This window comes from Canis aureus, chromosome 21 (assembly GCF_053574225.1).
Source record: "Canis aureus isolate CA01 chromosome 21, VMU_Caureus_v.1.0, whole genome shotgun sequence".
NCBI classification, from domain to species: domain Eukaryota; kingdom Metazoa; phylum Chordata; class Mammalia; order Carnivora; family Canidae; genus Canis; species Canis aureus.
The window spans coordinates 19,646,858-19,674,786 of NC_135631.1; the positions used below are offsets into that span (position 1 = coordinate 19,646,858).

Here is a 27,929-nt window from a genome sequence, read left to right on the forward strand (position 1 = left end):
ACCAGTTTTATAATCATTGAGCCCTAAACTCTAGGACTCCTTTCTTTCCTTTTTTATTATAAAATATTTCAATCATACAGAAATAGCACAGTATAGTGAATCCCCATGAATCCATACTCAGCTTCTACAATTACTATCTGGAAGTTAACAAAAATTAACAAAAATAATCTAAATTTTGTCTAGATTTACTAAAATGCAACCAAGTTTTAAAGGCCTGTTGGAAAAACATTCAAAAAGTCCTAAGATGGCCACTAAATAAAACTAACTAATAATTGGACTGGTGTCAACCTGGAAATTGAGGAGTTTACAGGATGAAATAAGAGTTCTGCAATGGGTACTAAAGACCAGAAGCTACTGATGAAGCCATTGAAAGTGGCAACTGGGGATCCCTGGGTGGCGCAGCGGTTTGGCGCCTGCCTTTGGCCCAGGGCGCGATCCTGGAGACCCGGGATCGAATCCCACATCGGGCTCCCGGTGCATGGAGCCTGCTTCTCCCTCTGCCTGTGTCTCTGCCTCTCTCTCTCTCTGACTATCATAAGTAAATAAAAATTAAAAATATATAAAAAAAAAAAAAAAAAAAGAAAGTGGCAACTGTGTTCAAGTTTAAAAAAACGACCTTAGAAGGCCATTTGAGTCTCTGCTTATAGAGCTCATTTTGCAAAAAGAGCCAGTTCACACTGTGCTGGAGTCATGCGGATGTATCTTCTAAGCCGCACTCTCATTAGTAAGAAAAATGACAGACAGCAAATGGCCTTCAAGAATGATTTTGAAGAAAGTGAGTTGCATATATGATTTTAGGATGAATTCAGAGTAAAATCAGTGTGCCAACTAGCTGCTGTGTGGCCCTATAACCAGCATACTGATGGTCTTGACTTGTTTAAATGATGTTTTCTGCCTATTTGGGTTAAGGAAAAGTATGTAAAATAGTTTTTAAAATATTTCTAAAAAAATGGTCAAGTAGAAAATTCTGGTACTTAGACTGTTGACCTTTTCTTAAGTAGAACATCAAGATGTCCACTAAGATCTCTGTTCTACTGTCCCTCACACCTTTCATGCCATCACTCTCTAAAACTCAGCCTAGAATCTACCATCTGTCACTGTAGTTACTCTCCTCGCCTTTTCCACCAGCTGTACAGTTCTTCCTTTCTTGTGTCTTTCAATAAAAACACAAGTTGTATAATCACTGGAAAATTTTGATCATATACCAAAGTATGATAAGCCCCCTTCTTTTTTTTTTTTTAATTTTTTTAAAATTTTTATTTATTTATGATAGTCACAGAGAGAAAGAGAGAGAGGCAGAGATACAGGCAGAGGGAGAAGCAGGCTCCATGCACCGGGAGCCCGATGTGGGATTCGATCCCGGGTCTCCAGGATCGCACCCTGGGCCAAAGGCAGGCGCTAAACCGCTGCACCACCCAGGGATCCCGATAAGCCCCCTTCTATCCTTCACTCAGTTTCAACAATTATCAACAATTACTAATTTCATTTTATCTGCATCCTCACCCACTTCTATTCCTACCCTAGATTACTTTGAAGCAAATCCCAGGCATCATATCATTTAATTCCTAAATATTTCAGTATGTATCTCTAAAAGATAAAAATTCTTTTAACATAACTATAATGTCACACTTAAAATTAATTGTTTTATTGTAATTTATTTGCTATATATTTTTTGTCAGTTAGGATTTTGGCGACTGCGTGGTCTCTGTGCCTTTTACCATGTTCCTCTACCTCTTATATTTTCAGTAAATTATTAGTTAGAATGAAAGACTTGATTAGATTCCAGTTACATTTTTGGAGGAAGGAACACTTCATAAGCAATACTATGTACTTCCATCGAGAAGAATATAATATCTGTTGTGTCCCTGTTTGTAGTGTGAGTAGCTACTGATAAACATTGCCTAGGTCAATCAATTCTTCAAAGTTCACAACATAGTGATATTCCAATTTTTTCATACCTCATTTATTATCTGGGGTATTCCTATGAAGTGAAACTTCTCATCTACTATTTTGTTATCCTAAGGGACATTTCATAAAGGAAGGAAAAAAATAAATGCTTGATTCTTTATTTCCTACTTGCCAAAGTAACTAATTGGTTCATTTCATTGTGATCAATGAATTATTGTTCTGGTTAAAAGTCAGTATGAACATATAGATTTAAATATATTTGATGTATGTCAATTCACCACATTCAGTAGTCTTATTGATGCTTAAATTGTTTTTCTTTGAACTGGGATACTTTTTAAACTGACTTGATTCCTTTTAAGCTGACCTTAGTAGTCTTTGACAGCATATTTGCTAGGTGGTATGAGTTCACAGACAAAAGAGAAAAGAGTTGGGAGGAGGATAGCATAGTCAAAACCAAATATATGCAAAATAGTATGGTAAATTTGGATAAATGCAAATTATTTAGTAAAATCGGGGTATTTGGGGTGAAGGAGAAGAGGCAGCCATTTAGAGATGTCTGAGGAGCAGAGTAAAGAGGATCTTAGAGAATCTTGTAACGTACATTATGAGATTTCTATAGGCCAATAGTAATCAGCAAAAGCAAGGTAGCTTGACATACAGACCGCACAAATAGCTCAGGTATTTGTGAAGTATGCAGCAGTTCCTTACTAATAAAAATTACAGGACCCCATTTGAAAAATTATTTTCTGCAAAAATCAGAGTGTAGGTATTCAGTTTTAGACCTATGCTTGGTATAATATAATTAAAGTCACTTACAATCATTTGAATCTTATATGCTTTCTGGAGTAGAGTGACATCTAGGGTGGCAGATTAACCTGTGGGGGTGTGGTGTACATGATTATCCTCACTCCTGAGTGTTCTGGTGAACTGATGATGGACCAAAGGTGGTGCTGATGATAGGGAGCCATTGAAACAATATAAGCAGAGGGTAATACTAATATTCCTTCATTGTTTCCTAATCAGAATCACAGAGTCTAAGTGATTTCACTCACAAATCAGTATTTAATTTATGTGAATATAAGGTTTTCTAGGGGAAAAAAAAAAAGATCTAGCTTTATTAAATTACTCCATTTTCCCCTACTTTTCTTTTATCCTTAGTAGAAAAGAATCACTTACTGGTTGATCAATGTTTTCCCCTTTAATCACAGAGGATGTACAAATACCAGCATAATTTGCTGCTGTGATCTCCTTATCCAGTACAGTGCTGTGAAAGGCCACAAAAGCTTTGATATTTTCCACATAATTCCACTTTTGATTGGATGTCCCATTGTTATAGGGTTTATATTTCTGAAAAAAAAAAAAAAGATAAAATATGGAGTCAGACAGGAGAGTTTATGATTTTATTATAGCTATCATAGTTTCATTGCATAAATTCAGAAAGTATATATAATTAATCATAATTCTACTATGCAGTAATAACTATTATTTATATTTGATGATTATATGTGCAACATTTTTTATATTTATAAATATGCATCCTCTGATTTACAAAAATGAAATCACAAAATGCATATACTTTGGTAGCTGCATTAGTTTTTTTTAACAAGAATATTCCTTTTTTTTTTTTATTTTTTTTTTTAAATTTTTATTTATTTATGATAGTCACACACACACACAGAGAGAGAGAGAGAGAGAGGCAGAGACACAGGCAGAGGGAGAAGCAGGCTCCATGCACCGGGAGCCTGATGTGGGATTCGATCCCGGGTCTCCAGGATCGCGCCCTGGGCCAAAGGCAGGCGCCAAACCGCTGCGCCACCCAGGGATCCCTAACAAGAATATTCCATGAACCTTTGCCATCATTTGAAAGGACATACACTATTTGATCTTAGTGATATTTTATTTTACCACTTTCCAATAGGTAAACATGTAGATTATTTCTCAGATTTTCTTTATTATAAGAAAAAAGCAATGAGCAATCATATAAATACATTTTCATGTAAATCCATGAAAAATTCTTTAGAACAAACTCCTCAAGTACAGTTGCTGATAAAATAACATGATCATTTTAAAATATCATGAGACATCATATTAAGCTTTATCACATCTAAATGCTTTCTAGAAAGGTTATTCTAGTTTGTACACCAACAGTAAATAATATGGCCTGTTTTCCTCACATTCTTGCCCAAACATCATCAGTTTAATAAGTGAAAAATAGTACCTTGTTGCTATTTTAATTTATGTTTCCCTGGTTATTATGAAGGTTTTTTTTTTCTTTAAAAAATGTGAGTACAGGCAGTTTTATATGTAACAGAAAACAGCACATTTATTCTAATTATAAAACTTGGCTCAAGCATAAATAAAGAAATGAGTAGTTTCAATTTTAGAGAATTTAAACCAGTAGATTAGTTCCAACTAAACATACCATGACACCTCAAGGAACTTTATAATGAATAGCACTTACTTTACCAAGGAGAGATTGATAGTAAAGAGGAAAATAAATGGGTCTTCAGAATTGATTTAATAGGTCAGACAACAGAACATCCCTCAGAGGCATGGAAAACAAAGACTATATTTCAAGGAACAGAGAGTGGGGGGTCTGGTAACATTAGCCTAACATGCCTCATTTTTATTATTTTACACGGGCTTTAATATTTTCTCACAGGCTGATTGCTTCAAGAAATCAAAATGAAACAACCGCAAAGAAAAAAATTTGAAAGGTAATACAAATTATCTTGAGATCAAACTTATTTCTTAAAAATGGGAACCTTAGGGGAAAATGTCAATATCTGTAATTTTATGAAACTGATTAAGGGGGGATCCCTGGGTGGCGCAGCAGTTTGGCGCCTGCCTTTGGCCCAGGGCGCGATCCTGGAGGCCCAGGATCGAATCCCACATCGGGCTCCCAGTGCATGGAGTCTGCTTCTCCCTCTGCCTGTGTCTCTGCCTCTCTCTCTCTCTCTCTGTGACTATCATAAATAAATAAATAAATAAATAAATAAATAAATAAATAAATAAATAAATAAATAAAAAAGAAACTGATTAAGGTACAAAATTTGCATCTGCATGAGGTTTTAAGCTCGCGGTGGCCCATGTCAAAGAGGCACCTGACAGGGAAGAATGTGATGTTATACATACTATGTCTCCTAGAATAAATTTTTAGTCCATGTTTATCAGCAGGATAGAAGACTTAATTAAGCTTTGATATTTGTCCAGATTGCTTTATCCCAATTATGGATTCGGGACCTGCAAAACAAGCTGCTTCATTGCTATTAAAAACATCGAATAAAACAAATGTACTTTGGGGACAATATATTCTGTTCAACAACAAAAAAAATGGTACATACTGTGGAGGATATAAAAAATAAATTCAGAGCAGGGGCACTCCTAAACTTTCTTTCCTCCTATAAGGAAAAACACATACCCATTTAGGAGTGTCTTTGATTATAAGTAAGGATGACAGATAAACATGAAGAAAGAATTCCATAGATCTTTACCCAACTCAAATGAACCCAGATTTCTCTGGAGTCTCCAAAAATTGTTTGGCTGCTTTAAGCATTTGCAAAAGTAGGTTAAAAGTGTATTTCAAATGAGTATCTTAATAGAATTAACACTGATGAGGTCACATCCTTCAGGAAGGCCTTTGATCATGCTCTTTCCCTCCAGTTACCAGGTGAGAGGGGAATTGCCTATGTCCCAATCACTGAGCTTAAAACACGTGCATTCACTTGACCCACCACTGAGACTGTATGAATGTTACTGGGATAATTTTTCATGCTTGCCCTTGGATTTGATTTAAGTAACTAGCATCGCTCCTGACATGCAGCAAGCCCACAATCACCATCTGTTGGATTAAACTAAATTAAGAGCTACATGAACATGTTGAATTTGAAATCTAGGCAGACTATTGTAAATATTTTAACAATGGCATTCAAAACAGGTTTCTATGACAGCCATTGTCTTTCTCCACAACAAGGAAACATAGAGCTCTACTTAATTTTAAATAAAGGGCCATGATTACTACTTAGCCTATATTTATATCTTACCTGAACAATAACTGGAGAGCCACAGACTTCATTTCTTGTTTTGGTCATTGATACTGCCAGCACAAGGTCTGGGTTACTCACCAGGTGAAAGGTCCTTTGGGAAAACAGGATTAGGCCTGTTATCAAGTAGCATAACCAGATCAGAGCTCCCTCTGTGCCACTTACCCGAGTGCTGCCTCTTAGCTCCGAACACGCTCTGTGATAATGGATATGAATCCTTTAAGCATTTCTCCCCCACAGAAGCACAATGTGAAGCTTTCTCAGTAGAGAGTGCTGGAGGAACACTGCAGGAGGAAGGGGCTCTCTTGCTCTTCCTGGCTTCTGCATGGAGTCAGCAGCTGGGAGTGAGGATATCCAGCCTTGCTCTTCTCTAACCAGGTGCCCAGAGTGTGTGGTCCCTGGGAACTCTCAGAGCCCTGGCCTGGCCTGGCCTGGGAATCATTTGCTTGTGGTCCTCCTGACATGGACATCACATGCTCTAAACTTTCTGCCTCCCCAGCACCCCCATTCCCTTTTCATGCCTGTGTGTCCCCAAACCAGCTGTGACCCCATGTATGTTCCAGAAGGCTACTTCCTTCTTGCATAGCAACCACAGTGCAGGTCTGGCCAGGCAAACCAGTGGGTTTTTGCCATGCAGCTAGCTGCATCCATACCTTTTCTAATGAGTTCTGAACTCTGGCCTTGGGAAAGGGCCTAATTTCCCTCAACTTTTTGAGTTTGTCCCTAACTCCCTCAGCCCCAGAGCACTGTCCAGAGGATTTTTAAAAACTATCTGATAGTTACTCTTTTATTATTGTTTAATAATCCTTTACGTTACATATGTCATTTAAATCACTGTATGGTTTCTGTCTCCAGATGGAACCCAGACTGATAACCCTCTTTACCTCCTGCTATTTATTATGAAAGGCACTGTGGCAAAATGATTAAGAACATGGATTTTGGAGCCACAGTGCCTAAGTCTGAATCCTGAATTCACTTATTAGTAGCTATATGGCTTTGCTTAACAACCCCGTACCTCAGTTTCCTCTTCTGTAAAATAGGATAATGATGCATGCCTCACAGGACTCTTGTGGGAACAAAATCAATTAATGCACAGAAAACACACAGAATATTGCCTGGCACATATCATTTAGAATGGGCTATGATTATTAATGGTTGTGATTTTTTCTTTATAGCTTTTCCTCAAATTCTCTTTTTCTAAGGAGCATATCCTAAAAGCACAAGATATACTTTGAATATTTTTAAGTTATCTTACATAGGAGCTGACATAAAGTCCCCATGACTGAAAAAAAGAAAGAAAATGATTGAGCTAAAACCCTCAAATTCCTTTCCTTGCATCACTTAAAAACAAAAATAAGCCAAAGAGTCAAGAAACTTGTCTGTATAGAAAAAGCCAATTCTTTATGTCTGTCAACATGGTTACATTACACACCAGCAGTGGCATTCCTGCTGTGGAAAATATAACTCGTCCTATAAAATTTAATGATGTGGGAGTGGAAGGGAGAGAAGGTGAGAGGGAGTCTGTTATAAAAGTAATATATTTCTCCTTTCAAGTTTTAAAAAATTCCAGATATCTAATTTAAACTTCTGTACTATAAATAAATATAAAACAATATATCCTCACTGTAAAGAATTTACAAAGTATTGGAAAATAGAGTTAAAAATTATAAGAGAATTTTAGACATTACTCATATCACTACAAGATAACCACAATCTTGTATTTCTCCCTTCTATTGTTAATTAATGATGTATCATTTTATATAAAAAATGAGTACTGGATTTCATCAAATATCTTCTTAGCATTTATCAAAACTGGGCACTGCATGAGAGCTGGTATTCTCTATTATTCAGCTGTGTAGCCTCACCATTTGCATAGTTTGGGTCTTGCAGTTTTACTGACACTCAAAATTATTCATATGAATGAATGACCGTACATTTCCTGCAATGACCTACTGAGATGCCAAGATTAGTTACTTAGCTATCTATGTTTCTGCTGCTTAAAATAGACGTAGCAACTTCTCCCATGTTTCAGTGCCATGCTCAGCCATGATAGTGTTGGTTTTCCTTTTCATTTTTGAACAGTACCATCAACTGGCACTTGCCCTTAGCAACAGTGCTTACATTTTGCAGGAAACTTAAGTAATAGACTTATATATAAAACCCACTATGTGCTAATGGCAGTGTGAGAACTTACTCTGTGTCCCAGGAATATCCCAAGAACACCACAGCCCCTTCCATCAACCCAGGAAATGCGTGCTTGCAAGCAACTTAATCTCCTGCACCTCAGTTTACCTAAGTTTTCAAATCAAGTGATTAAGACCAGGAAATTTTAAAGATCCTCTTGCAGCTCCAAATTCTATGACACTGTATTTTCCCCTGTATAATTCTGGGTCCTATTGAGGAGATTTTCATCCCTCAGCATTGTTTTCATATTTCCCTTTAGAAGCCACATGTTTAATTCAGATTTTGCCAGAGTTGAAAATGGGAGAAAGATGCCAGGTTATCTCAAAAGTTGACCTGGATCATTCTCCTGCATGGCTGGAAACCAAATGAGTGTATCTTTGGCAATTTCCTACTCCCTTTCCATGCCCCCTTGCTTATTTCTTGCACCTCTAGTTGAGACCCTGTGCTACCCTAGCAAGATATTCTTTTCAGAGTCATAGTTTCCCTTAAGAAGTTTTGCTGGTAATTGCTTAAGATATCAGACTTCATAGTTATTTTATATTTTAATTAGAAGGCCAAAATGAAAAAGTAATCCAAGACCTACAGGACAGAATGAAAGGGCTAATGGTAGAAAACTCTCAGCACAGTGATAGCCACTTGGCAGGGAGCTATTCTAGCTTATACTCTTATGAGCACAAATTTTGAATGGGCAATTACTTGCCCCCCTAAACACAAATTTACAGCCTGGGCAAAATATGGGGGATAGAAAGACTGTGGTTGACAAAAATGTAATTTTATAGAGGTTGTTGCTACACAGCACAACCCACGTTTCTCCAGCCCTCCATCAGCTTCTCAGAACAAATGAGTTGCAATATCCAATTACATGGAAGAGAAAAAAGCAAAATGCCAAGAGAAAATGTGGAAAAAAGCTCACAATTACTGTCACTATGCAAACATACTTCTGCCATAGGACACATGAATCTGAATCATGCCTGCACCTAATCACCAAGACTTCTGCAAAACCTCTCCTGCCCAAGTATTTGTAGGAGCCTCTAGATGGTGATCCATGTATTCAGGAGCAAATCCTGTCCTATTCACCCTTCCCCTCACTGATCCACTTGTTCTCCAAAGACTATAAAGTTTCTGACCTGAGATCAACCAATACCAGCAACTCCCACCCATTATCCCTCTCTTCTATGGCTTGACATAGGAAGGCCTCAAGTAATGAAGTTGTAGAGTGTTCTAGGAAGTGGAAGGAACTGGAAGAGAGCTTCCTCTTTTGTGTTACACATGATTGGATTTGTCAAAACAGTGTTCATCATGGTCCAACGTTTCGCAGAGTTTTAGTCAAATTTCTTTTTGTTTTTACTTAAAAAGCCTTTCCCTCCTTGTGTTTTATCCACAGCATTCAAGATGAAAAATGAAACTACTGACAGCCACTAAGCAGGACTCAGAACTCACTCTTCTTTCTAAAGACCAAGTGCTTCTGAGTTAAAACTCCTCGTGCTTGACTTTCTCCTGCCCCAAGTTCTCCTCCTTCACTCCCCATTTGTGTCCACCTCAGTTCATCAGCCACACTCAAATTCCAACTTGGGTTCAACTAGGACCTCCATTATAATACAGTAAGCTAAAGTAGTAAGATGTGCTGCTAAATTCCAGAAATGTAGAGTTGATAGCACTAGCTCTGCAGGGGCAGGGATTTTCATCTGTTTTAGTCTTAGCTAAAGCACCAGCACCCAAAACACTGCACTTAATAACCCTTTGCAGCAGAATGAATGAATTCTGGTCCCATATAGCAAATCATTCACAGGGACAAAAACCTGCTTCTTAGCTCCCTGTTGTAAAGTTAGCTTAGCTAGGATGAATGGGGCAAAGGAACACACTTGCCAGGTCCATCTACAGGTTGGCTTTTCAGCCTTCTCAAAAACAAGCCCAGTAAGTGTTCCCTGCTGGCACTTGGCTCATCTCTGAGAGTGAACAGTAAGATTAGCTCCCTTCCTGCCCATGCTGGGCTGCTGCTGCCGCCTGCTGAAGTGTATGCAATCTCTCTCAAAGCAGCAATTCCTAAACCTTCCACATCACACACCTTTTGAGAACCCAATAAAAATCATAGCTCTTTCCCAGGGAAAAAAATATACATATCACAGAGATGTCAAGAGATTGAAGAAGCCCCTGGAGCCCCACCATATAAGACTAATGGTAGAATTTGAGGCAAACCAACTGAAAAACCAAGAAGTTGTTTTCTTTCTTGTTAAAAATATGTTAATGTATGAACAAAAACAGAGACAGAAGTCTAATGAGCCACCACAACTCAAAAGCTACCCACATTCTACCAGTCTCATTTCATCCATCCCCCCCACCTTTTTACATTTTTTTTTTTTTTGCTAGGATATTTTAATGCAAATCTGACCTACCTCTTAATTTAATTTGTAAATACTACAGTATATACCCTAGTGATCAGGACTGTTTGCTTGGTTTTTTTTTTTTAACACAGCCATTAAACTATTAGGACACCCAACAAAATTAATAAGACTTCCTTCATATCACTTGGTACCCAGAATTTTAAATTCCTCTAATTGTCTTAGAAATAACCTTTGACAGTGGTTATTGTCAGTGACAAGGGCCAGCCATTGATATATTTGTTAAGGTAAGAATTCATTTTTACCATGTAAGCAGAAGCCATATCAGTTGGTTATTTGATGGAAATAGAGAATGGAGGAAAGGCATGCATGTGGGGAGGGGTAGGAGGTTGAGTTAATGAAAAGTACTATGAAATTTTTTAAATGGGGACTCTAACTTCATACTTGATCCTTTCAAAACATAAAAATAAAATAGATGGCAGTCCAGTTTTCTCTTAACTTCAATAGCCAGTTAAAACTCTGAACCCAGTAGGTCAGATTTCATATTTCTTATCCGAATTGACAGTGGATAAGTTGTGTACAGACTACTGAGCATTTACATTTGATTTCACTTTCTTTCTCTTCTTTGAATAGGATAAAAAAATTATTGGCTACATTAAATAGAAAATGTAAAGCCCTCGAATATACCCCTGCCAGCTCTGTGGGGACCAGGCCAGGTCTTTTAGGCTGTCATAGATATATTTTGATATATCGACCCCCAATATAATGGTTTTACCTGCTGTCTTCCTTGTGCATCCATCGCTGATGACTATCATCCACTTTTTTCTCCACCAAAACTACCTCCATGCCTGAACGCAGATCAGGACCTTGCACTCCCAAAACTAGCTGAGGGGCAGCATGGCTTATAATTTGCCCATCTCTGTATTCAAACTGCTGGTGGCAAAGCTTCTGCAATTTACTCTGCTTTGGAGAATAGCTGAGATAAAGAAAATCTCATTAGAGGCTGAAAAATATCCTGCGCACTTGATGTGCTGGAGACTGCAAGTTCTATTGGCGAGAGACCTGCTGTGAACCAAATTCACTTATAATGGTGAGGCATTATCATCGGGATAGCAGCAATGCTGTTTGCCTTACACTGCCAAGCTGATGTAAAGAGTAGAATTCTGAGTTTATTCTGTAACAGGAATAAATGTCCATCCAAAAGAATATGAGAAACTCATCAGCGTAGCAAAAAATAAATTTAATAAATTTATTCAAAAAATAAATTTAATGAAATTTAGATAAAGAGGAAAAGGAGTAGGAGAAGGAGAGGGGCAGGTAGAAATGGAAAATCATGGTTATTTCTGGACTTTACCTACAGCCTCTAGATCTAGCAAATAGAATGCCATTCTTCAAGTTTTTCAGTCTTCCCTAACAACTCATAGAATATCATTAAAAAGAATGATATGCTAATAAGTTAATTCAAAAGAATCTCTTGTTTATTAAGGATCCTAAGGCAATAAGCAGACTTATGAAATATATTAAACATCACAATGCATTGTTAATTAAATTAATTTATGAACATCTACAAAGCCCCTAGTATGTGCATCGGCCAATGCTAACTATTGACAAAGCTGTTTGATTTATACAAAATGCTATAATGTTAAGCAAACGTTTAAAGGTGGAATAATGCAAAGTGCTATAAATCCCTGTTATTTCACTGGATGTCAACCAGAAAAAAATAAAATTAAAAAGGAAGAAACTACATTTTGCCAATTTCTTAAAAACATCAGAGCATCTTACATGCTTATTATTATTATTATTATTATTTTTACATGCTTATTATTAAGTTCATTCATACATTCATTCAACAAATATGTAGGCTTTGTGTTATCGGGAGGCAAAGGTGGATGAGCTTACTGTTTAATAGAAAAGACACCAGCGAACAAGGAAATACACTACGTGGCACAACGTAAGCTAAAGGGAGAAGGGCCTTCCCACAAATACTTGCAAATATTTAGTCAAAAACACTGGAAAGACACAAATGTGTATATTGAGGTGAATGGCGGCTAACAGTACTGCAAACCCTCAGGGATCATTTTGCCCTGAAGTGAGGAAATCTAAAATCATGCAGAAATCTCTAACAAGAATCCCTTGCAACTTTTTACCTGTATTTCTTCTGTGGTTCCACATTTTCAAAGAGTTCCTCTTCCATTTTCTTTGGAAGACTGTCATCCTCATCAAAGTCATGAGGAGTTTCCTGCCAGGCATACCTGAGAAGCGTGTGACAAGCTTTCATTCGGAGATGGGTTCTTGCATGTGAATCTCTACCAAGGTTCAGAAGCAAACACAAGTCTAAGAATTCTGGTTTTTACTCACAGAATTTTCTCTGAGGTATAGTCTGATCATATCCTGAAGGCTATTGATGGATCTGTAAATCGCATTTCCATAATGGTGCCTTAACGTTGCAAATCCACTTCCTACTAATACATAATTTAGATCTTTTAATATAAGTTATGAATAAAATTCCCCAATTATGTAATAAAGAGCATTCATCTTTACTATATTTATTCAGGAAAAAAATGGGGCTATGTGTTGTATTTCAGAAACTGCAAGATTGAGGTGCCTGGGTGGCTCAGTGGGTTAAGCATCAGACTCTTGATTTCAGCTCAGGTCATGATCTCAGGGTTGTGTGTGCTGGGCATGGGGCCTGCTTAAGATTCTCTCTCCCCCTTTACCTCTGTCCCTCCTCTCCTCTAAAAAAACCCTGCAAGATTAAGACTACTCTGTAGCTTAAGAAGATCATAATGAATGTGTAATGAGATTTTTTTCTGCTTACTCCAAAAAGTGGGTCATAATTCTGTCTGGAACAGGACAGCCTAGATTACTGCATTTCATAAAGTTTACTCATTAGACAATTGTTTAGAAATCTTAATTAACTTTTCCTCTCAAATCTAGAGAGGCTCAAAAAGCATCAGCACATTTGTGCCAGCTTTTGGTAGAAAATAATGCATGAAAACATTTGAACAGTCATAGCTTGAATAACTGAGTCAGTCAAGCCTTCTGGCTTCTTACTAAGATGAAGATGTGAACAGGAGCGTAACCACCATACAGATCTGTACATATCATGTTCTGGGGCACAGTTTAGGGTACATTTGCTTCCATGGATCACAACACAATATGAGGACTGCTCTGCCCGGGGCAGGATAAATAGGCAAAGCAGTGAGCACATTCTTGCACTCTAAATACGCATATGGTGTACATACAGCTGGCGGGGAGAGGGCCTGTGATCACCAAGGTGCTCCTGGTACGTGATATAACTGGAAGCGATATCAAATTACCAAAATCTTTGGGGTCAATTCCTGTGTTGGCAGAACAGACCATACACTTTTCAAATGTAACACGAGTATTATATGTGGATATGAAATTGGGTAGCAACTGCCTCATTCAAAATTGCGCACAGGCGGCTGAAGTCAAAAATCTTCCCTGACAGTTAAAAAACAACAGTGCCATCTAGTGTTAAAAATAAAAAAAAAAACCCACAGCTTTCCCACCAACTCCATTTTTTTGAGAAAAACAGGAAGCAAAAATGTCTTTCTTATAACACATTCAGCAAGGTGTAAACAAGATTCTTCTCCCATGGAAGAGAAGAATTTTCTCACATGGAATTTATTGGTATGCTCTTTGGCTTCCAGGCAAATGAAGTATAGTCAAGCCACTTTAGGGCAGCCCTTTTTAAATATACCTTGCTTTATTAATTCATTCATTTGTCCACTTATATAACTAATCATTCCACAGTTAGTCACTCATTCCTTTAACTGATATTTCTTGGACATCTGCTATATGATAGGCACAGAGTCCTAACTGTTGAGGATACAGTGATGAACAAAACAGGTAGGTGCTCAGGGTTTATGGAGCTTACATCCTAGTGGGCAGAAGAGAGATGACAGACAAGTCAATGAATAAATAAATAAGGGTCATGAGTGTAATAAAACAAGATATTGTGATTGAAATTAGCCAGGGTGGGGTGGGGTCTACTTTAGCAGTGGAGTCAGAGAGGCTCCTCTGAGAGATGATGTTTGAGTTGAGACCAGGAAAAATGGGAAGGAGCCAACCATGGGAGGTTCTAGAGAGAGAGAGCATTCTGGGCAAAGAGAATAAATGGAAAGGTTCTGAAGCAAGAATATGCTTGCTTCAGTTGAGGAACAGAAAGACACTGATGTGACAGGTATGCAGGGAATGAGAAAGGTAGTATGTGAAGAGGCTTAGGAAGTGGGCAGGGCCTGCCTGTAATGAGAAAGTTGTCCGTGAGCTACATGCTTAAAAAGCCTTTTTTTTTTTCACAAACAGTTGAGGTGAGTGTCCCCAGAGTTTCTTTTCCATTTTATTTTTATTACCAAAAGTCTTTACACAGAACCAAACTATCAAAAGGGTTCCTTCTAGATCTATGTTTACCCCCTTGCTTTATGGATATCCCTCCTTAAATCATCCCACTTTTCAAATATGTAAAACTTCCAGACAAATATATCTAAGAAATCCTGGGGAAATCTTAAAGTGACTCTCTAATATATGATGGTTTAGGATTGAGTCATCAGAAGTGGTTCAAAGAACAAGTGAAAGTTAGCCTGGAAAAGAGATAATCCAGTAGCCTGATGATGATGAACTTTGAATATTTTAAGGATTTTAAAGTAGAAGAGGAATGAGTATAAACAGAGAAACAAATGAGACCATAGGATGGAGATGTTCTAAATAATTTCAACATTAGAATGGGCTGCCTTGTGGAATAGTGATCTTCCTGTTACTACGACTATTCAACAGAAGATAAGATCAAAAGTGCCTGCTGGAATGTGCAGGAGATTCCTGCCTTACGTTCTGAGTGGACATCATCACTTTTACCTCAAGAACGCCAGACCTCGATGATACCTAGAAATTAGAACAATGTGGATCTTTGCTGTCAAAGATGTTCTTTCTTTTTTTCTTACTGTTTACTTTTTTTTTCCATGTGCAGTCTAATAAGTCAGGGGCCAAATGATACATTCTTCAGAAATTCTCTAGCCACTGAGGAATATACCACGTGGGCCAAATAGTTTCTCTCTGAAAAAGACCTTTCAGTACCTCCGTTAGTGTCAGGACTTGAGACCAGATGGATCACTCATCAAAATGAGGGGGTTTGTTTTCTAAAATAAGAGTTTGATATTCTTATAATAGAGGATAGAAGCACTCTTTTAAAATGGTTTGTAAAATAGTTTCAAAAGATATATAAATTGATTTTCACTGTTATCGCAATGGTAGTTGACTAGCTGTATATGGTTGTAGAATTTAGAGACTCATTCAGTCATTCCTTCATGTATTCAGTAAATGATGGTTAAAATCAGCTACCCTGGTCTTCACAGAACAGGCGTGACAAAGAGTTTTTGCCCTCAAGGAATTCCCAGGCTGGTGGTGGTCGTGGGGAGAGCCGGGAGGGAAGTGATAAGCACATAATCAGGTACAATCATTACCATGATTGATTTCAATAATGAAGAGTCATCCAAAGAGGAGTACCAGACAGGTCAAGGCACTTCAGACGGAGAGAAACAAATTCGTGGCCCAGAGGCCTGCAACAGTGCATAAAGGGAATATGCCACATTCAGTAGCAGCTTGTGGTGGCCGAGCTGGAGCTCAGTTCATGTGTCAGGAAGAAAAAGTGTAGAGTGGAGGTGGGCATGGAGGTACAAATGAGGGTCAATGACAGGACTGGACTCGGGTCAGAAGGGTTTGCGATTCCAGACTAAATATTTTTTCTATCTGCAATAGGTAGCCACTGAAGAACTGTATAAAAAGGAGTATGTTTTAAAAAGATAATTGTCTGTAGTTAGAACTTCGAGGTGATTTGGAAGGAGAAAAGAGAGATAGAGACCAATCAGGGAACTACTTCAGTGACCCAGGATGATGACTGTATGTTAACATGAGTCCAGCTTGAACCTATATTAATTTAATTGTTCCTGGAGTCGACGTTTATGGAAGCAAAACATGATAGATTCCTCAAATAATTTGCAATTCCCAAATTCCAGTCTTTTAAAAATAGTGATATAATAATAAAATTACTGAAAGTAGATCACTGTGATGGCTGAATATTGAAGCTCCAGCTCTATCTTTTTGCCAGAAAACTAATTAAATACTAGCTCTTCACCTGACATCCATTTCACAAATGTGGTGTAGGTTCCCTGCACGGGCTCTGTGCTGTTATTGAGCTAATGAGCTGAGTTCAAATAGGAACCAGGTAGCTTTTCTGGCCATGCTGCTTACTTACAGAATTTCACTGGAAGCATTTTCTGTTGTTAAAGCATTTTCTTGCATTTGCTTTTCCTTTGGTCCTCTAATTTGCTTCTCTTCTCCAAAAATTGCTACAGGTTTATGCACAGCAAGCTTGGCTCCAGACACAATGTCACTTTGGACTTCTAAAACAAGAGCTGAGCAGAAATGTGCAAATTGCAAGGACATATCAGTTATGATTGCAGAACACCAGGAATTTGAAACACATGCTAAAATAAAAATGCAGACAGTTTTCAACTATTTGGTCTAAGAGAATACATGCTAAGTGTAGTTGATAGTTGGTCTTTAATAAATTGGATTTCACTTAAAATTTGTAGATTCTTTCCTCCTGAGATATTTCCAGTCAAAAGTACTAAAAATAGGGGTTAGCATCCAAAATATGCAAAGAACTCATAAAATTCAATATCTAAAACCAATTTGATTAGAAAATGGGCAGAGGACCTGAATAGACAGATATTCTTGCAGAAAAGACATACAGATGGCCAACCTACACATGAAAAGATGGTCAGCATCACTAAACATCAGGGAAACACAAATCAAACCAAATCAAAATCACAGTGAGATGTCACCTCACACCCATCATAGTGTCTGTTATAAAAAAAATAAAGATATCGAGAAAGGGGAGCCCTCGTGTACTTTGGTGATGTACAATTGGTACACCCAGTACAGAAATGAGTATGGAAGTTCCTCAAAAAATTAAAAATAGAACAATCTTATCATCTAGAAATTCCACCTCTAGATATTCATCCAGAGAAAATGAAAACACTATTTTGAAAGATATATGCACCCCTATAAACATTACAGGATTATTTACAATAGCCAAGGTACAGAAACAATCTAAATATCCATCAACAACTTGCCATCAGGGAAATACAAATCAAAACCACAATGAGATACTATCTCACACCAGTGAGAATGGGGAAAATTAACAAGGCAAGAAACCACAAATGTTGGAGAGGATGTGGAGAAAAGGGAACCCTCTTACACTGTTGGTGGGAATGGGAACTGGTGCAGCCACTCTGGAAAACTGTGTGGAGGTTCCTCAAAGAGTTAAAAATAGACCTGCCCTATGACCTAGCAATTGCACTGCTGGGGATTTACCCCAAAGATTCAGATGCAATGAAACGCCGGGACACCTGCACCCCGATGTTTCTAGCAGCAATGTCCACAATAGCCAAACTGTGGAAGGAGCCTCGGTGTCCATCGAAAGATCAATGGATGAAGAAGATGTGGTTTATGTATACAATGGAATATTACTCAGCCATTAGATACAACGAATACCCACCATTTGCTTCAACGTGGATGGAACTGGAGGGTATTATGCTGAGTGAAATGAGTCAATCGGAGAAGGACAAACATTATATGTTCTCATTCATTTGGAGAATATAAATAATAGTGAAAGGGAATAGAAGGGAAGGGAGAAGAAATGTGTGGGAAATGTCAGAAAGGGAGACAGAACATAAAGACTCCTAACTCTGGGAAACGAACAAGGGTTGGTGGAAGGGGAGGAGGGCGGGGGGGTGGGGCAGAATGGGTGATGGGCAGTGAGGGGGGCACTTGATGGGATGAGCACTGAGTGTTATTCTGTATGTTGGCAAATTGAACACCAATAAAAAATAAATTTATTTTAAAAAGATATCCATCAACAGATGAATGGATAAAGAAGTGGTGTATATATGTAATGGAATATTATTCGGTCATAAAAAATGAAATCTTGCCGTTTGCATCAAAATGAAGAAATCATGAGGGTATTTTGCTAAGTAACATAAGTCAGAGAAAGATACATACTGTATTATTTCACTAACATGTAGCATCTAAAAAATGAAACACATAAAACAAAACAAAACAGAAATAGATCCATAGATACAGAGAACAAACCAATAATTGTCAGAAGGGTAGAGGAATGGATGAAATAGATGAAGGGAATTAAGAGGTAATGATCTTCCAGTTATTAAAAAAACAGACATGAGGATATAATGTTTGGCATAGGGAATATAGTCAATAATATTGTAATAACTTTGTATGGTGACAAACAGTAACTAGATTTATTGCCGTGACCGTTTCATTATGTATATAAATATCAAATCACTATGTTATATGCTTGAAACAAATATAGTATCATATTTCAATTACCTTTCAATTTTAGAAATGCCTAAGAGGAAAAAAAGTACTAATAAAAAAGGTCTTTCAAAAAAATGTTAGGTATTATAAATTCTAACCATTTCAATGGGCATATTATTTAGATATATGTCTCTAGATCATTATCTAGAATCCCAAATTCCTCAGTGGAAGTCCCTAATGCCTTGAAAGACACATGGAAAACTTAGTGTATAACATTCACTAATGCCACTAATTACTATATGTAATAGGGAAATGTTTTAAATTATATTAATGATTTTCTTTTTTGACCTTCTATGTATAGGATCTTTGCCCTAGTTCCTGGGGCAGCCTTAAGGGAAGAAGGAAGACCATTAGTTGATGAGAAATGTTACAAAGGAAAACAAATGTACAAAAATATTTTTTACATTCAAGCACAGCATACTACCAGAAGACAAGTGCCTTGTAAATCAAGATGACACTACCATGATTTAGGATTTTTCTAAATGCTGTTAGCTTGCATTTAGCATATCAAAGCTTTAACCTCAAGGTTGATTTACAGAAAACCCACCATTTCTAGACCCGAGGGAATTTGAGGCAGAAGATAGAGGAAGGCAGAAAAACAGCACTGGATGTCATGATTCTCCCTATAGGCTTCACTTCAGGTATCTAAGCTACACCAAGGAAACACTGAGGACATTGTTCATCGTTCAGAACGCTGTGGCAAGTCACCACTCAAGTTGTCCTCACCATTCCAATCTGAGGCACAGCCAGTCAGCCTGGATCTGGTTTCTGAGAGATGCAGCCATGACCCAAGATTCGCAGAGAGTCATGCTGAAGAGCTTTCCAGAAGTTGTCACCAAGGAGGGGTGAAGGGGTCCTGTGATAAAGGACTTCAGAGATGACCAGTGAAGCTTCAGGGGGCCAAAGGGAGCAGAGGAGAGTCTGAGTCAGGCAGGAAGAATCACCTGCCCAAAGCATTATCTGGGCCAAAGGAATGGAACACAGTCACCCAGCCATGGACATCAGCCAGCAAGAGCCTCTGTACCCCATGTTTTTCCTTTCTATCTGAGAAAGGAACTAAAGGGAGACTCTGGGGACTAGGAAATCTGAAAGCTTTCCCTAAGGGACTCTATAAATTAATGGGTGAGGCAAAATCTAAACCTAACTGGAAATTTTATGTTTTCCTTAATGGAAAATGAAGAAGACCTGATTTGTTAAAGACAAAATAAATTCTGTTTTTTTTTTTACATGTCCAAAGTGTATGAATTAAAATATGCAATCCTATTAAATATATAAATTTTAGTCAAAAGGGCTAAACAGCAGGATATAGGGATGAAATATAATCTACTTAAACAAACTTAATTTTTCTTAAAAATCAGTATCAAGCATTTAATTTTGGCCATACATATTATGGTAAATAATTCCAATGCTTACCCTCTATCTTATGTATACTGCAGAAAGTTTGAATTTTAGAAATATCTGATGCTAAGTTCCTCAGGAAGATTTGCTTCTTTTGCTGAGCAATGGACACATCAGGATTGATCCAATGTTCTCCACATGAAACATATACCTAGCCAAGAAATGAGTCTCTGATCCCATGTACAACTGTTCACAGCAGCATTATTAGCAATAACAAAAACCAGCCAAAAGTACAAACCAAATGTCCTATAATAGGCAAATGGTTAAACAAACCGTGACACCATGGACTAATACTCCGTGATAAAGGCAAAACTATTAATAAATGTAACAACTCGAAGGATCTTGAAGGTTTTATTTAAAAAAAAAAAAGTATTTCTCCATACTATCTTTGCAACTTTCTGTAAATCTATAATTTTTTCAAAATAAAGTTTTATAAAATAATTTTTTAAAGGAAGGAAAGAAGGAAGGAAGAGGGAAGGAGGGCAGGTCGGAGGAAGGGGAGGTACGTATAAATTAGGGCTCTGTAAACTGTGGCTGAGGCCCAAATCTGGCCTGCTGCCTGTTTGTGTAAATAGAGTTTTATTAGAACACAGTTATGCCCATTCATTTACATGCTGTCTGTGACTGCTTTTGTGCTTTTGTGCAAGAGCTGATGTTTCATTAGAGATTACATGGTCTGTAAATATTTAGTAACTGCCCTTTTCCAGAAAAAGTTTGACAAAACCACTGGTAAAATGAACCTGTAATATGTTAATGTGGCTATTTCTAGCTGCTGAGATTATGGATGATACCTGTTCTTCATGTGGCATATGTTTATTTCTTTAATGATTTTGTATTTCTCTGAAGAAAAATAAGAGTGATACATTGAGAACACTCAGTAAGAAGAAAAAAAAATGACAGTGCTCTTCCGTGGCCCCACACTGGTGATCACACACATTCCCTGTGTGACAGCTCAGGGAAAACTTCCTTAAAAATGTCTTCTTCTTGAACAACAGGTTTCCTTTTTTCCTCTGGACATACTTGATCATGTAACTGTTGATGTTTCTGTCTCTGTGTTGGCTGCTCAGACAGTGACAGGTTTGCTTCCAGCAAATATACAGGATCCTCTAGCAATCACTCCTGGCTCCATCTTATCTTCCTTTCACTCATTACCCCTCTCCCCCTTTTTTTTCTCTCTCATACCCTTTCACCTTGGTGGCCTCATCTCCTTATCTTTACGTTAAATCTATCCTTTTGTATCATCTGTCTTACTGTGATCTATATGGAATTCTTTCTTAAATAACACAGTGAATAAACACAGCAGTAAAAGCAAAGAAAAAAATTAAAAACCAACAAGCTAAAACGTTAGAAGTGATAGTGTTGGAATTCAAAAAAGATCTACCAGATTCCAAGAGCACAGACTTTCTCTCTGCCATGCTGCTTCTGATACTAGTCATCAGAAACTTAAACTACTGCAGTTTAAGACTCGCTCAAGTGGTCTTTACTTTAGGAGCCCGAGTTGAGTTCTGATAATATGGTGTGAGCACAATTCTCAGGCATCAGCCAGGCAGGTTTTTTTTTTTTTTCTGAGCTGATACCTCAACTTCCATAAATGGGAAGAAGGGTTGGCCGCTAAAGTCCTTCTTCTCAGTCTTCTCCAGCCACCCAAATAGGCTGTGTAAAACACTAGAGAGAAATTATTTCCTAAAAGAGTGAAATTATCACTTAGTAAGAAATCACTACACAACTACATTTTGAAGTCCTCAAAAAGAGGAGAGGATCTACCTCCTTCAGAGTAGGAGACAGTAATCGCAAGCGGTTAATAATCTGGTCTTGTCTAGTTTCCACCCTCATTTATAAAGTGGGGGGATCATGAGAGCATCCATCTCATAGGGTTGTGATGAGCTTTAAATGAGTGCATTCTTAGAAAGCCCTGAAAATCATGCCTGACAGTAGCTCTCCACAGCTAGCTATTAGTATGACTTTCTAAGGGTTGCTGAATAAGGCTAACTCTGAGAGAAAATAAGGGGGGAAGCAGTTAGTGTTTGAGCTCTTGTATTTTAAAACATTTGTCTTTTAGTTGTATGCACATAATAATATTTCTAGTTTCACATTCATGTCTTTACCAGTTCATCCCTTTGAATGTCTTTTAGGGCAAAGATTTCCCTTCCCTTTTCATCGAACAATCTCCGAGCTGCAGAAGGTAAATTTAAAATTTCAGTGCACCTGTAATAAGAGACACAAAAATTGAGCTTGTAGATAGAGGGCTTCCAGCAGAGAAGAGAGAAAATCTGAGAAATCAAGGGTCTGGATCATTCAAACCTACTCCTGCTGCAGACCTGTGAGATTGTCAAGAGGTAGGCCCTGGAGCCCATCAGATTCCTTTGGAGCCTCATTCCCTCTATCTAAGTTGTGGGACTTGAACACATTATTTAACCTCTCTAAGCCTCAATTTCTTATCTTCTAGGGTTTCAGTGATGGTTAAAGGCTGATTTTTTTTTTTAATTTTAATTGAGATCTTCTTTTAACTTGTTTGGATTTTTTGGTATTTTTTTTATTGGAGTTTGATTTGCCAACATATAGCATAACACCCAGTGCTCATTCCGTCAAGTGCCCTCCTCAGTGCCCATCATCTAGTCACCCCAACCCCCCGCCCACTTTCCCTTCCACCACCCCTTGTTCATTTCCCAGAGTTAAGAGTCTCTCATGTTCTGTCCCCCTCTCTGATATTTCTCACTCATTTTCTCTCCTTTCCCTTTATTTCCTTTCACTAATTTTTATATTCCCCAAATGAATGAGACCATAGAATGTTTGTCCTTCTCTGATGGACTTACTTCACTCGGCATAATACCCTCCAGTTCTATCCACATTGAAGCAAGTGGTGGGTATTTGTCATTTCTAATGGCTGAGGAATATTCCATTGTATACATAGACCACATCTTCTTTATCCATTCACCTTTCGATGGACACTGAGACTCCTTCCACAGTTTGGCTATTGTGGACATTGCTGCTAGAAACATCGGGGTGCAGGTGTCCCGGTGTTTCATTGCATCTGTATCTTTGGGGTAAATCCCCAGCAGTGAAATTGCTGGGTCGTAGGGCAGATCTATTTTTAACTCTTTGAGGAACCTCCACACAGTTTTCCAGAGTGGTGGTACCAGTTCACATTCCCACCAACAGTGCAGGAGGGTTCCCCTTTCTCCACATCCTCTCCAACATTTCTTGTTTGCTTTCTTGTTCATTTTCCCCATTCTCACTGGTGTGAGGTGGTATCTCATTGTGGTTTTGATTTGTATTTCCCTGATGGCAAGTGATGCAGAGCATTATCTCATGTGCTTGTTGGCCATGTCTATGTCTTCCTCTGTGAGATTTCTGTTCATGTCTTTTGCCCATTTCATGATTGGATTGTTTGTTTCTTTGCTGTTGAGTTTCATAAGTTCTTTATAGATCTTGGAAACTAGCCCTTTATCTGATATGTCATTAGCAAATATCTTCTCCCATTCTATAGGTTGTCTTTTAGTTTTGTTGATTGTTTCTTTTGCTGTGCAGAAGCTTTTTATCTTGATGAAGTCCCAATAATTTATTTTTGCTTTTGTTATCCTTACCTTCATAGTTGTATCTTGCAAGAAGTTGCTGTGGCCAAGTTCATAAAGGGTGTTGCCTGTGTTCTCCTCTAGGATTTTGATGGATTTAAAGGCTGATTTTGAAAAGTGCTTCACACAGCATTAGACATGATCAACAAATAAGTAGGCATATCATTATTGATTATTGACTCTGCAATACGTCCACACTTCCTATTGGTGTACCTTCGCTCATGTTCTTCCTTCTACCTAAAACACTTTGCTTGACTTTTTCTGTTCAAGTCCTACTCTTTCCCCAGAGTCATGTCCATCACCAAGCAGTTTCTTACCTCCCTCCATTAGAAGTGATCTCTCTAGCCCTTTAACTCCCTTTCAAACATGAATTTTTAGCCTGATTGAACATTAAACAGGGATTTCCACCTGCAGGCCTCAAACAAGCATTTGGCCTGCCCTGTGGATATTGAAATGAATGATACTCTTTTCTTGTTCCCTTAAGAGCCTCTAGTCAAGGAAGAGATAGGTCGGCAACTGCAGTATAATAGGAAGGAGTAGAAGCTGTCATAGTCACCTGGCCAGGGTGTTGTGAAAACACAGGAAAAACAAAACAATGACTTCCTCCCTTATCAAGGAAGTGAAATTTGGGTTGGGCCTTTTCAGGTGAATAGGAGTTTGTCAAGAAGAGGAGTTTGTCAAGAAGAGATGTTTGTCAACCTAGAGAACCTAGAGAAGTTTTGTATGGTCAGACCTGAGTGTATGGAGCAGGAGCCAGATGAAACTGAAAAAGAATACAGAAACCCATGGAAAATACTTAAGATACCAGGCTAATCAACTTGTCCTCAATCCCATAAAGAGCAAGAAGTCATCGAAGGTAGGTGAGGGGAGGGGTGGCATTATCAGATCTGCTCTTTAGAAAGGTAACCGTCAGAAAGGTGGATGATGGGTTGAAGCTAAATGGCCAGCTCAGGGTAGCAGTAAGAGGGCTGAATTGTAGGGGTGGAGGGAGGAGGGGTAAAGGGAGGTGATGGGGCTGGTAAGAAGACTGTGGACATGATCCTACCTTTGGAACAAGGAAAGTGAAGATTCTTGCTAAATATATTTTATATTAGAATGTACTATCTATACTAAGAGAATTAGAAGTGACTTTATGCTCATCAGAAAGACTAAGCTATATGAAGAATATTTCTCAATTATATTTCCTTAGATGGGATAAAGCAATTGAGCAAATAATTAGGCCCTTCATTTCTCTGAGAGGTCTTAGAAGGGAACAAGCCAGTGGGAACTAAGTCTCTGCCTCTTGTGTCACAACTCTGAAAGCTGGTGGACCAGCAGAGACTCTCATCCACAGGAGTTTATGGGGAGAGAGTGGGTAGGAACTATAAGAAGATTGAGCCCCCAGCCACAAGACATGCCTGATTCTCTTTCTCTGCTGCCCAAAGACTGAACCTGATTCCTTCTACTTTCCCTAAATGGATATCTTTGTGGGTCCAGGCTGTTATAGCATGACCTAAGAAGAGTTACCATTATCATATATAATCCCACTCACATTTTCCTGGAGAACATTTGGACTATGGGAGTATCCTGTTTTAAGACAACGAGTGGGAGAAGAGAAGGAATGGGTGGTTGGTAAATCTCCCTTCCTTTTTTGAAACCCTGGTTTAATAGTGCTGAATTTAATTGGCCCATGTAGGTGGGTTAGAGAGGATTGGGATAAGCTTTTTCCTCTCTATTTAATTCCTCCAACTTGTTCACATGCCAGTCAACATAATGGAGAGAGAAGAAAAGAACTGGCTGTTCAGTGCCTAATAAGGAATGTGGGCTCTGGAATCAGATTGCCTGGGTTCAAATTCTAGCTCCCTGTTCTGGCTATGTAACCTTGAAAAAGTCACTTAATTTCTCTGATTGCTCCATCAGTAAAAGACAGATATAGTAGTATTTATCTCACAGTGATATTTTACAGATTAAATGTGTGGATATCTGTAAATTGCCTGGCACATAAAGAGTCAGCAACACATTATTCAAATGGATCAACCACTGCAAGAATTTCGTGTCTATTCTCACTTAATTCTCACATCATTTCTGAGAGGCCCATTTTACTGATGAGGAAACTCAGCCTGGAGATTAATTTCCTTGCCCAAGATTGCATAGCTAGCAAGTAGGAGAGCTGAAATTCAAACCTAAATCTGAGTCCTTCACAACATTGTATGGCCTCCCAAGAGGCCATCAGCAAAGAGTAATCCATTTACAGAGTGAGAGGACTGAAGCTGAAGTGCTGAGCAAGTGGTCCAGGATTTCTCCGTTACGTGGAGGCAAAGGTCCCAGAAATAAGATCCTCTGACTTGCATGCCAGAGGTGAGGACTAGCAACCACGTGGCCTACCCAGATTTACGGGGAGTCCAGAAAAGTGGAGTCTTAGCTCTGTGCTTTTTCAGGACTAGAGTGGAGGAGGAGTGGCAAGTGGAGCTGGTGGTACCGTGAAATCCAATTTCAGTACCACTGGGTGCCCTGGGAGACAAAGGCAGGGGTAGGAGGGAGAAACCATGTCTCCTAGGTCTGTAGATCTCTGTAAGAGAAGAGACCTCCTTCTCTAATCACTCGCCAGGACACCCATCCCAGGAACACCCCCACATCCGTCCAGTTATTTCAGAACAGTAGCAAAATCTACAGAAGCTATGGATACATGCTTTCTTCTTTTCTTCATCTTCTTGCTTTGTATCTCTGTCTTTTTATATCTCTCTCATTTTCTCTCTTCTCCATGTGGCCTCCCCTAACAGCTGCCCCTCACCGTGTCCTTTCTCCTTCCCGGTCCTGTATAAAAATGATCCCTTGATCATTTTCACTTCTGCACAATTAAATAGTGCCCCCCGGGGCTTTCTGTTTCACTAGGCAAGCTGTCTTCCCAATAAGTTAGGAGTTTCCTGAGAGCAAGGAATGGCTTGCGCCTCCTTTTAAAATCTCCAACAGGATATCTAACACCAGTTGATGCACATGATAGAACACAACAGATATTGAACAGAATCAAGTTCCTTCCTCCTCTCCTCTTAGCTCTTCATCCAATCCTGTTTCACAAAGAGGAAAATGGGACTCAGAGAAGGGAGTGCTTTGCTGAAGTTTTCCAGTTAGTTAATGGCAAACCTGGGGTTAAAACCAATCCTCTTGACTCTTAATCCAACAGTCTTTTCAGTGCTCCATGTTGCCTGCAACTTCAAATATCAACAAAAGCAATTCTATGTTTAGTATTTAAAAATAATGCTTGTTGGGACACCTGGCGGGGGCTCAGCGATTGAGCATCTGCATTTGGCTCAGCGCGTGATCCCGGGGTCCTGGGATCGAGTCCCGCATGGACTCCCTGCAGGGAGCCTGCTTCTCCTTCTGCCTGTGTCTCTGCCTCTCTCTGTGTGTGTCTCATGAATAAATAAATAAAATCTTAAAAAAAAATGCTTGTTATACTACCAGATCTTCCTTTGGCTTTGGAGGTAGAAGAACCACCATGACCAAGAAAAGAGTATCAAAACTGTCTGGAGTGAATTATTAAATAAAAATTAGCATAATTTTCCTGACATTCTGTAAAGATTGCCCCCTCATATTCAACAAGATATATTTTGTAAAAAATGTTTATACATTTTTTATACATTTTAATGTATGTTTATACATTACATACATGGTGCTCTCCCTATAAACAGTTGTCAAATTCTATGGGAAGAAGTCTTGTTTGGGTAGGAATGTAGTTTTCAAAAGTAAATCATAACATATTTCACAAATATGATATGAGTTAATGACATTTACAAATTGGTCTAAAGTAGATAACTACTGATTTTATTTATTTTTTATTTTTTTTATTTTTTTTATAACTACTGATTTTAATTCAAACAAATGTAAACTGAATAAAAGTGCTGTACAATTGCGAAATATTTTTTTAAATGGGAATAATCTATATTTACAGAGTTAGTAGAAAGGGAAGCTAAGGGAAATTGCCAGCCCTTGACCCTTGGGCAAAAATTTATTAATTAGCACTGGTATCATAAACTCACATGGCTTATATATTTCAGAGATTAAAAATTCCAAGATCATTGTATTAACAACAG

General features: G+C 38.3%; 1 protein-coding gene across 25 annotated transcripts in view; it reads right to left on the reverse strand.

Annotated features, from left to right (window-relative positions):
* Positions 1 to 27,929, reverse strand: part of DCDC1 (doublecortin domain containing 1) — a 483,101-nt gene that overhangs the window by 68,387 nt on the left and 386,785 nt on the right. For all 25 annotated transcript variants that reach the window (XM_077863419.1, XM_077863438.1, XM_077863436.1 and 22 more), the window contains 7 exons: positions 22,393 to 22,492; positions 20,303 to 20,438; positions 16,746 to 16,905; positions 12,622 to 12,780; positions 11,250 to 11,450; positions 5,952 to 6,045; positions 3,085 to 3,255 (listed from right to left, as the gene is read on the reverse strand). In XM_077863419.1, coding sequence (XP_077719545.1) covers positions 3,085 to 3,255; positions 5,952 to 6,045; positions 11,250 to 11,450; positions 12,622 to 12,780; positions 16,746 to 16,905; positions 20,303 to 20,438; positions 22,393 to 22,492 — 1,021 coding nt within the window. The remainder of the gene's footprint in view (positions 1 to 3,084; positions 3,256 to 5,951; positions 6,046 to 11,249; positions 11,451 to 12,621; positions 12,781 to 16,745; positions 16,906 to 20,302; positions 20,439 to 22,392; positions 22,493 to 27,929) is intronic.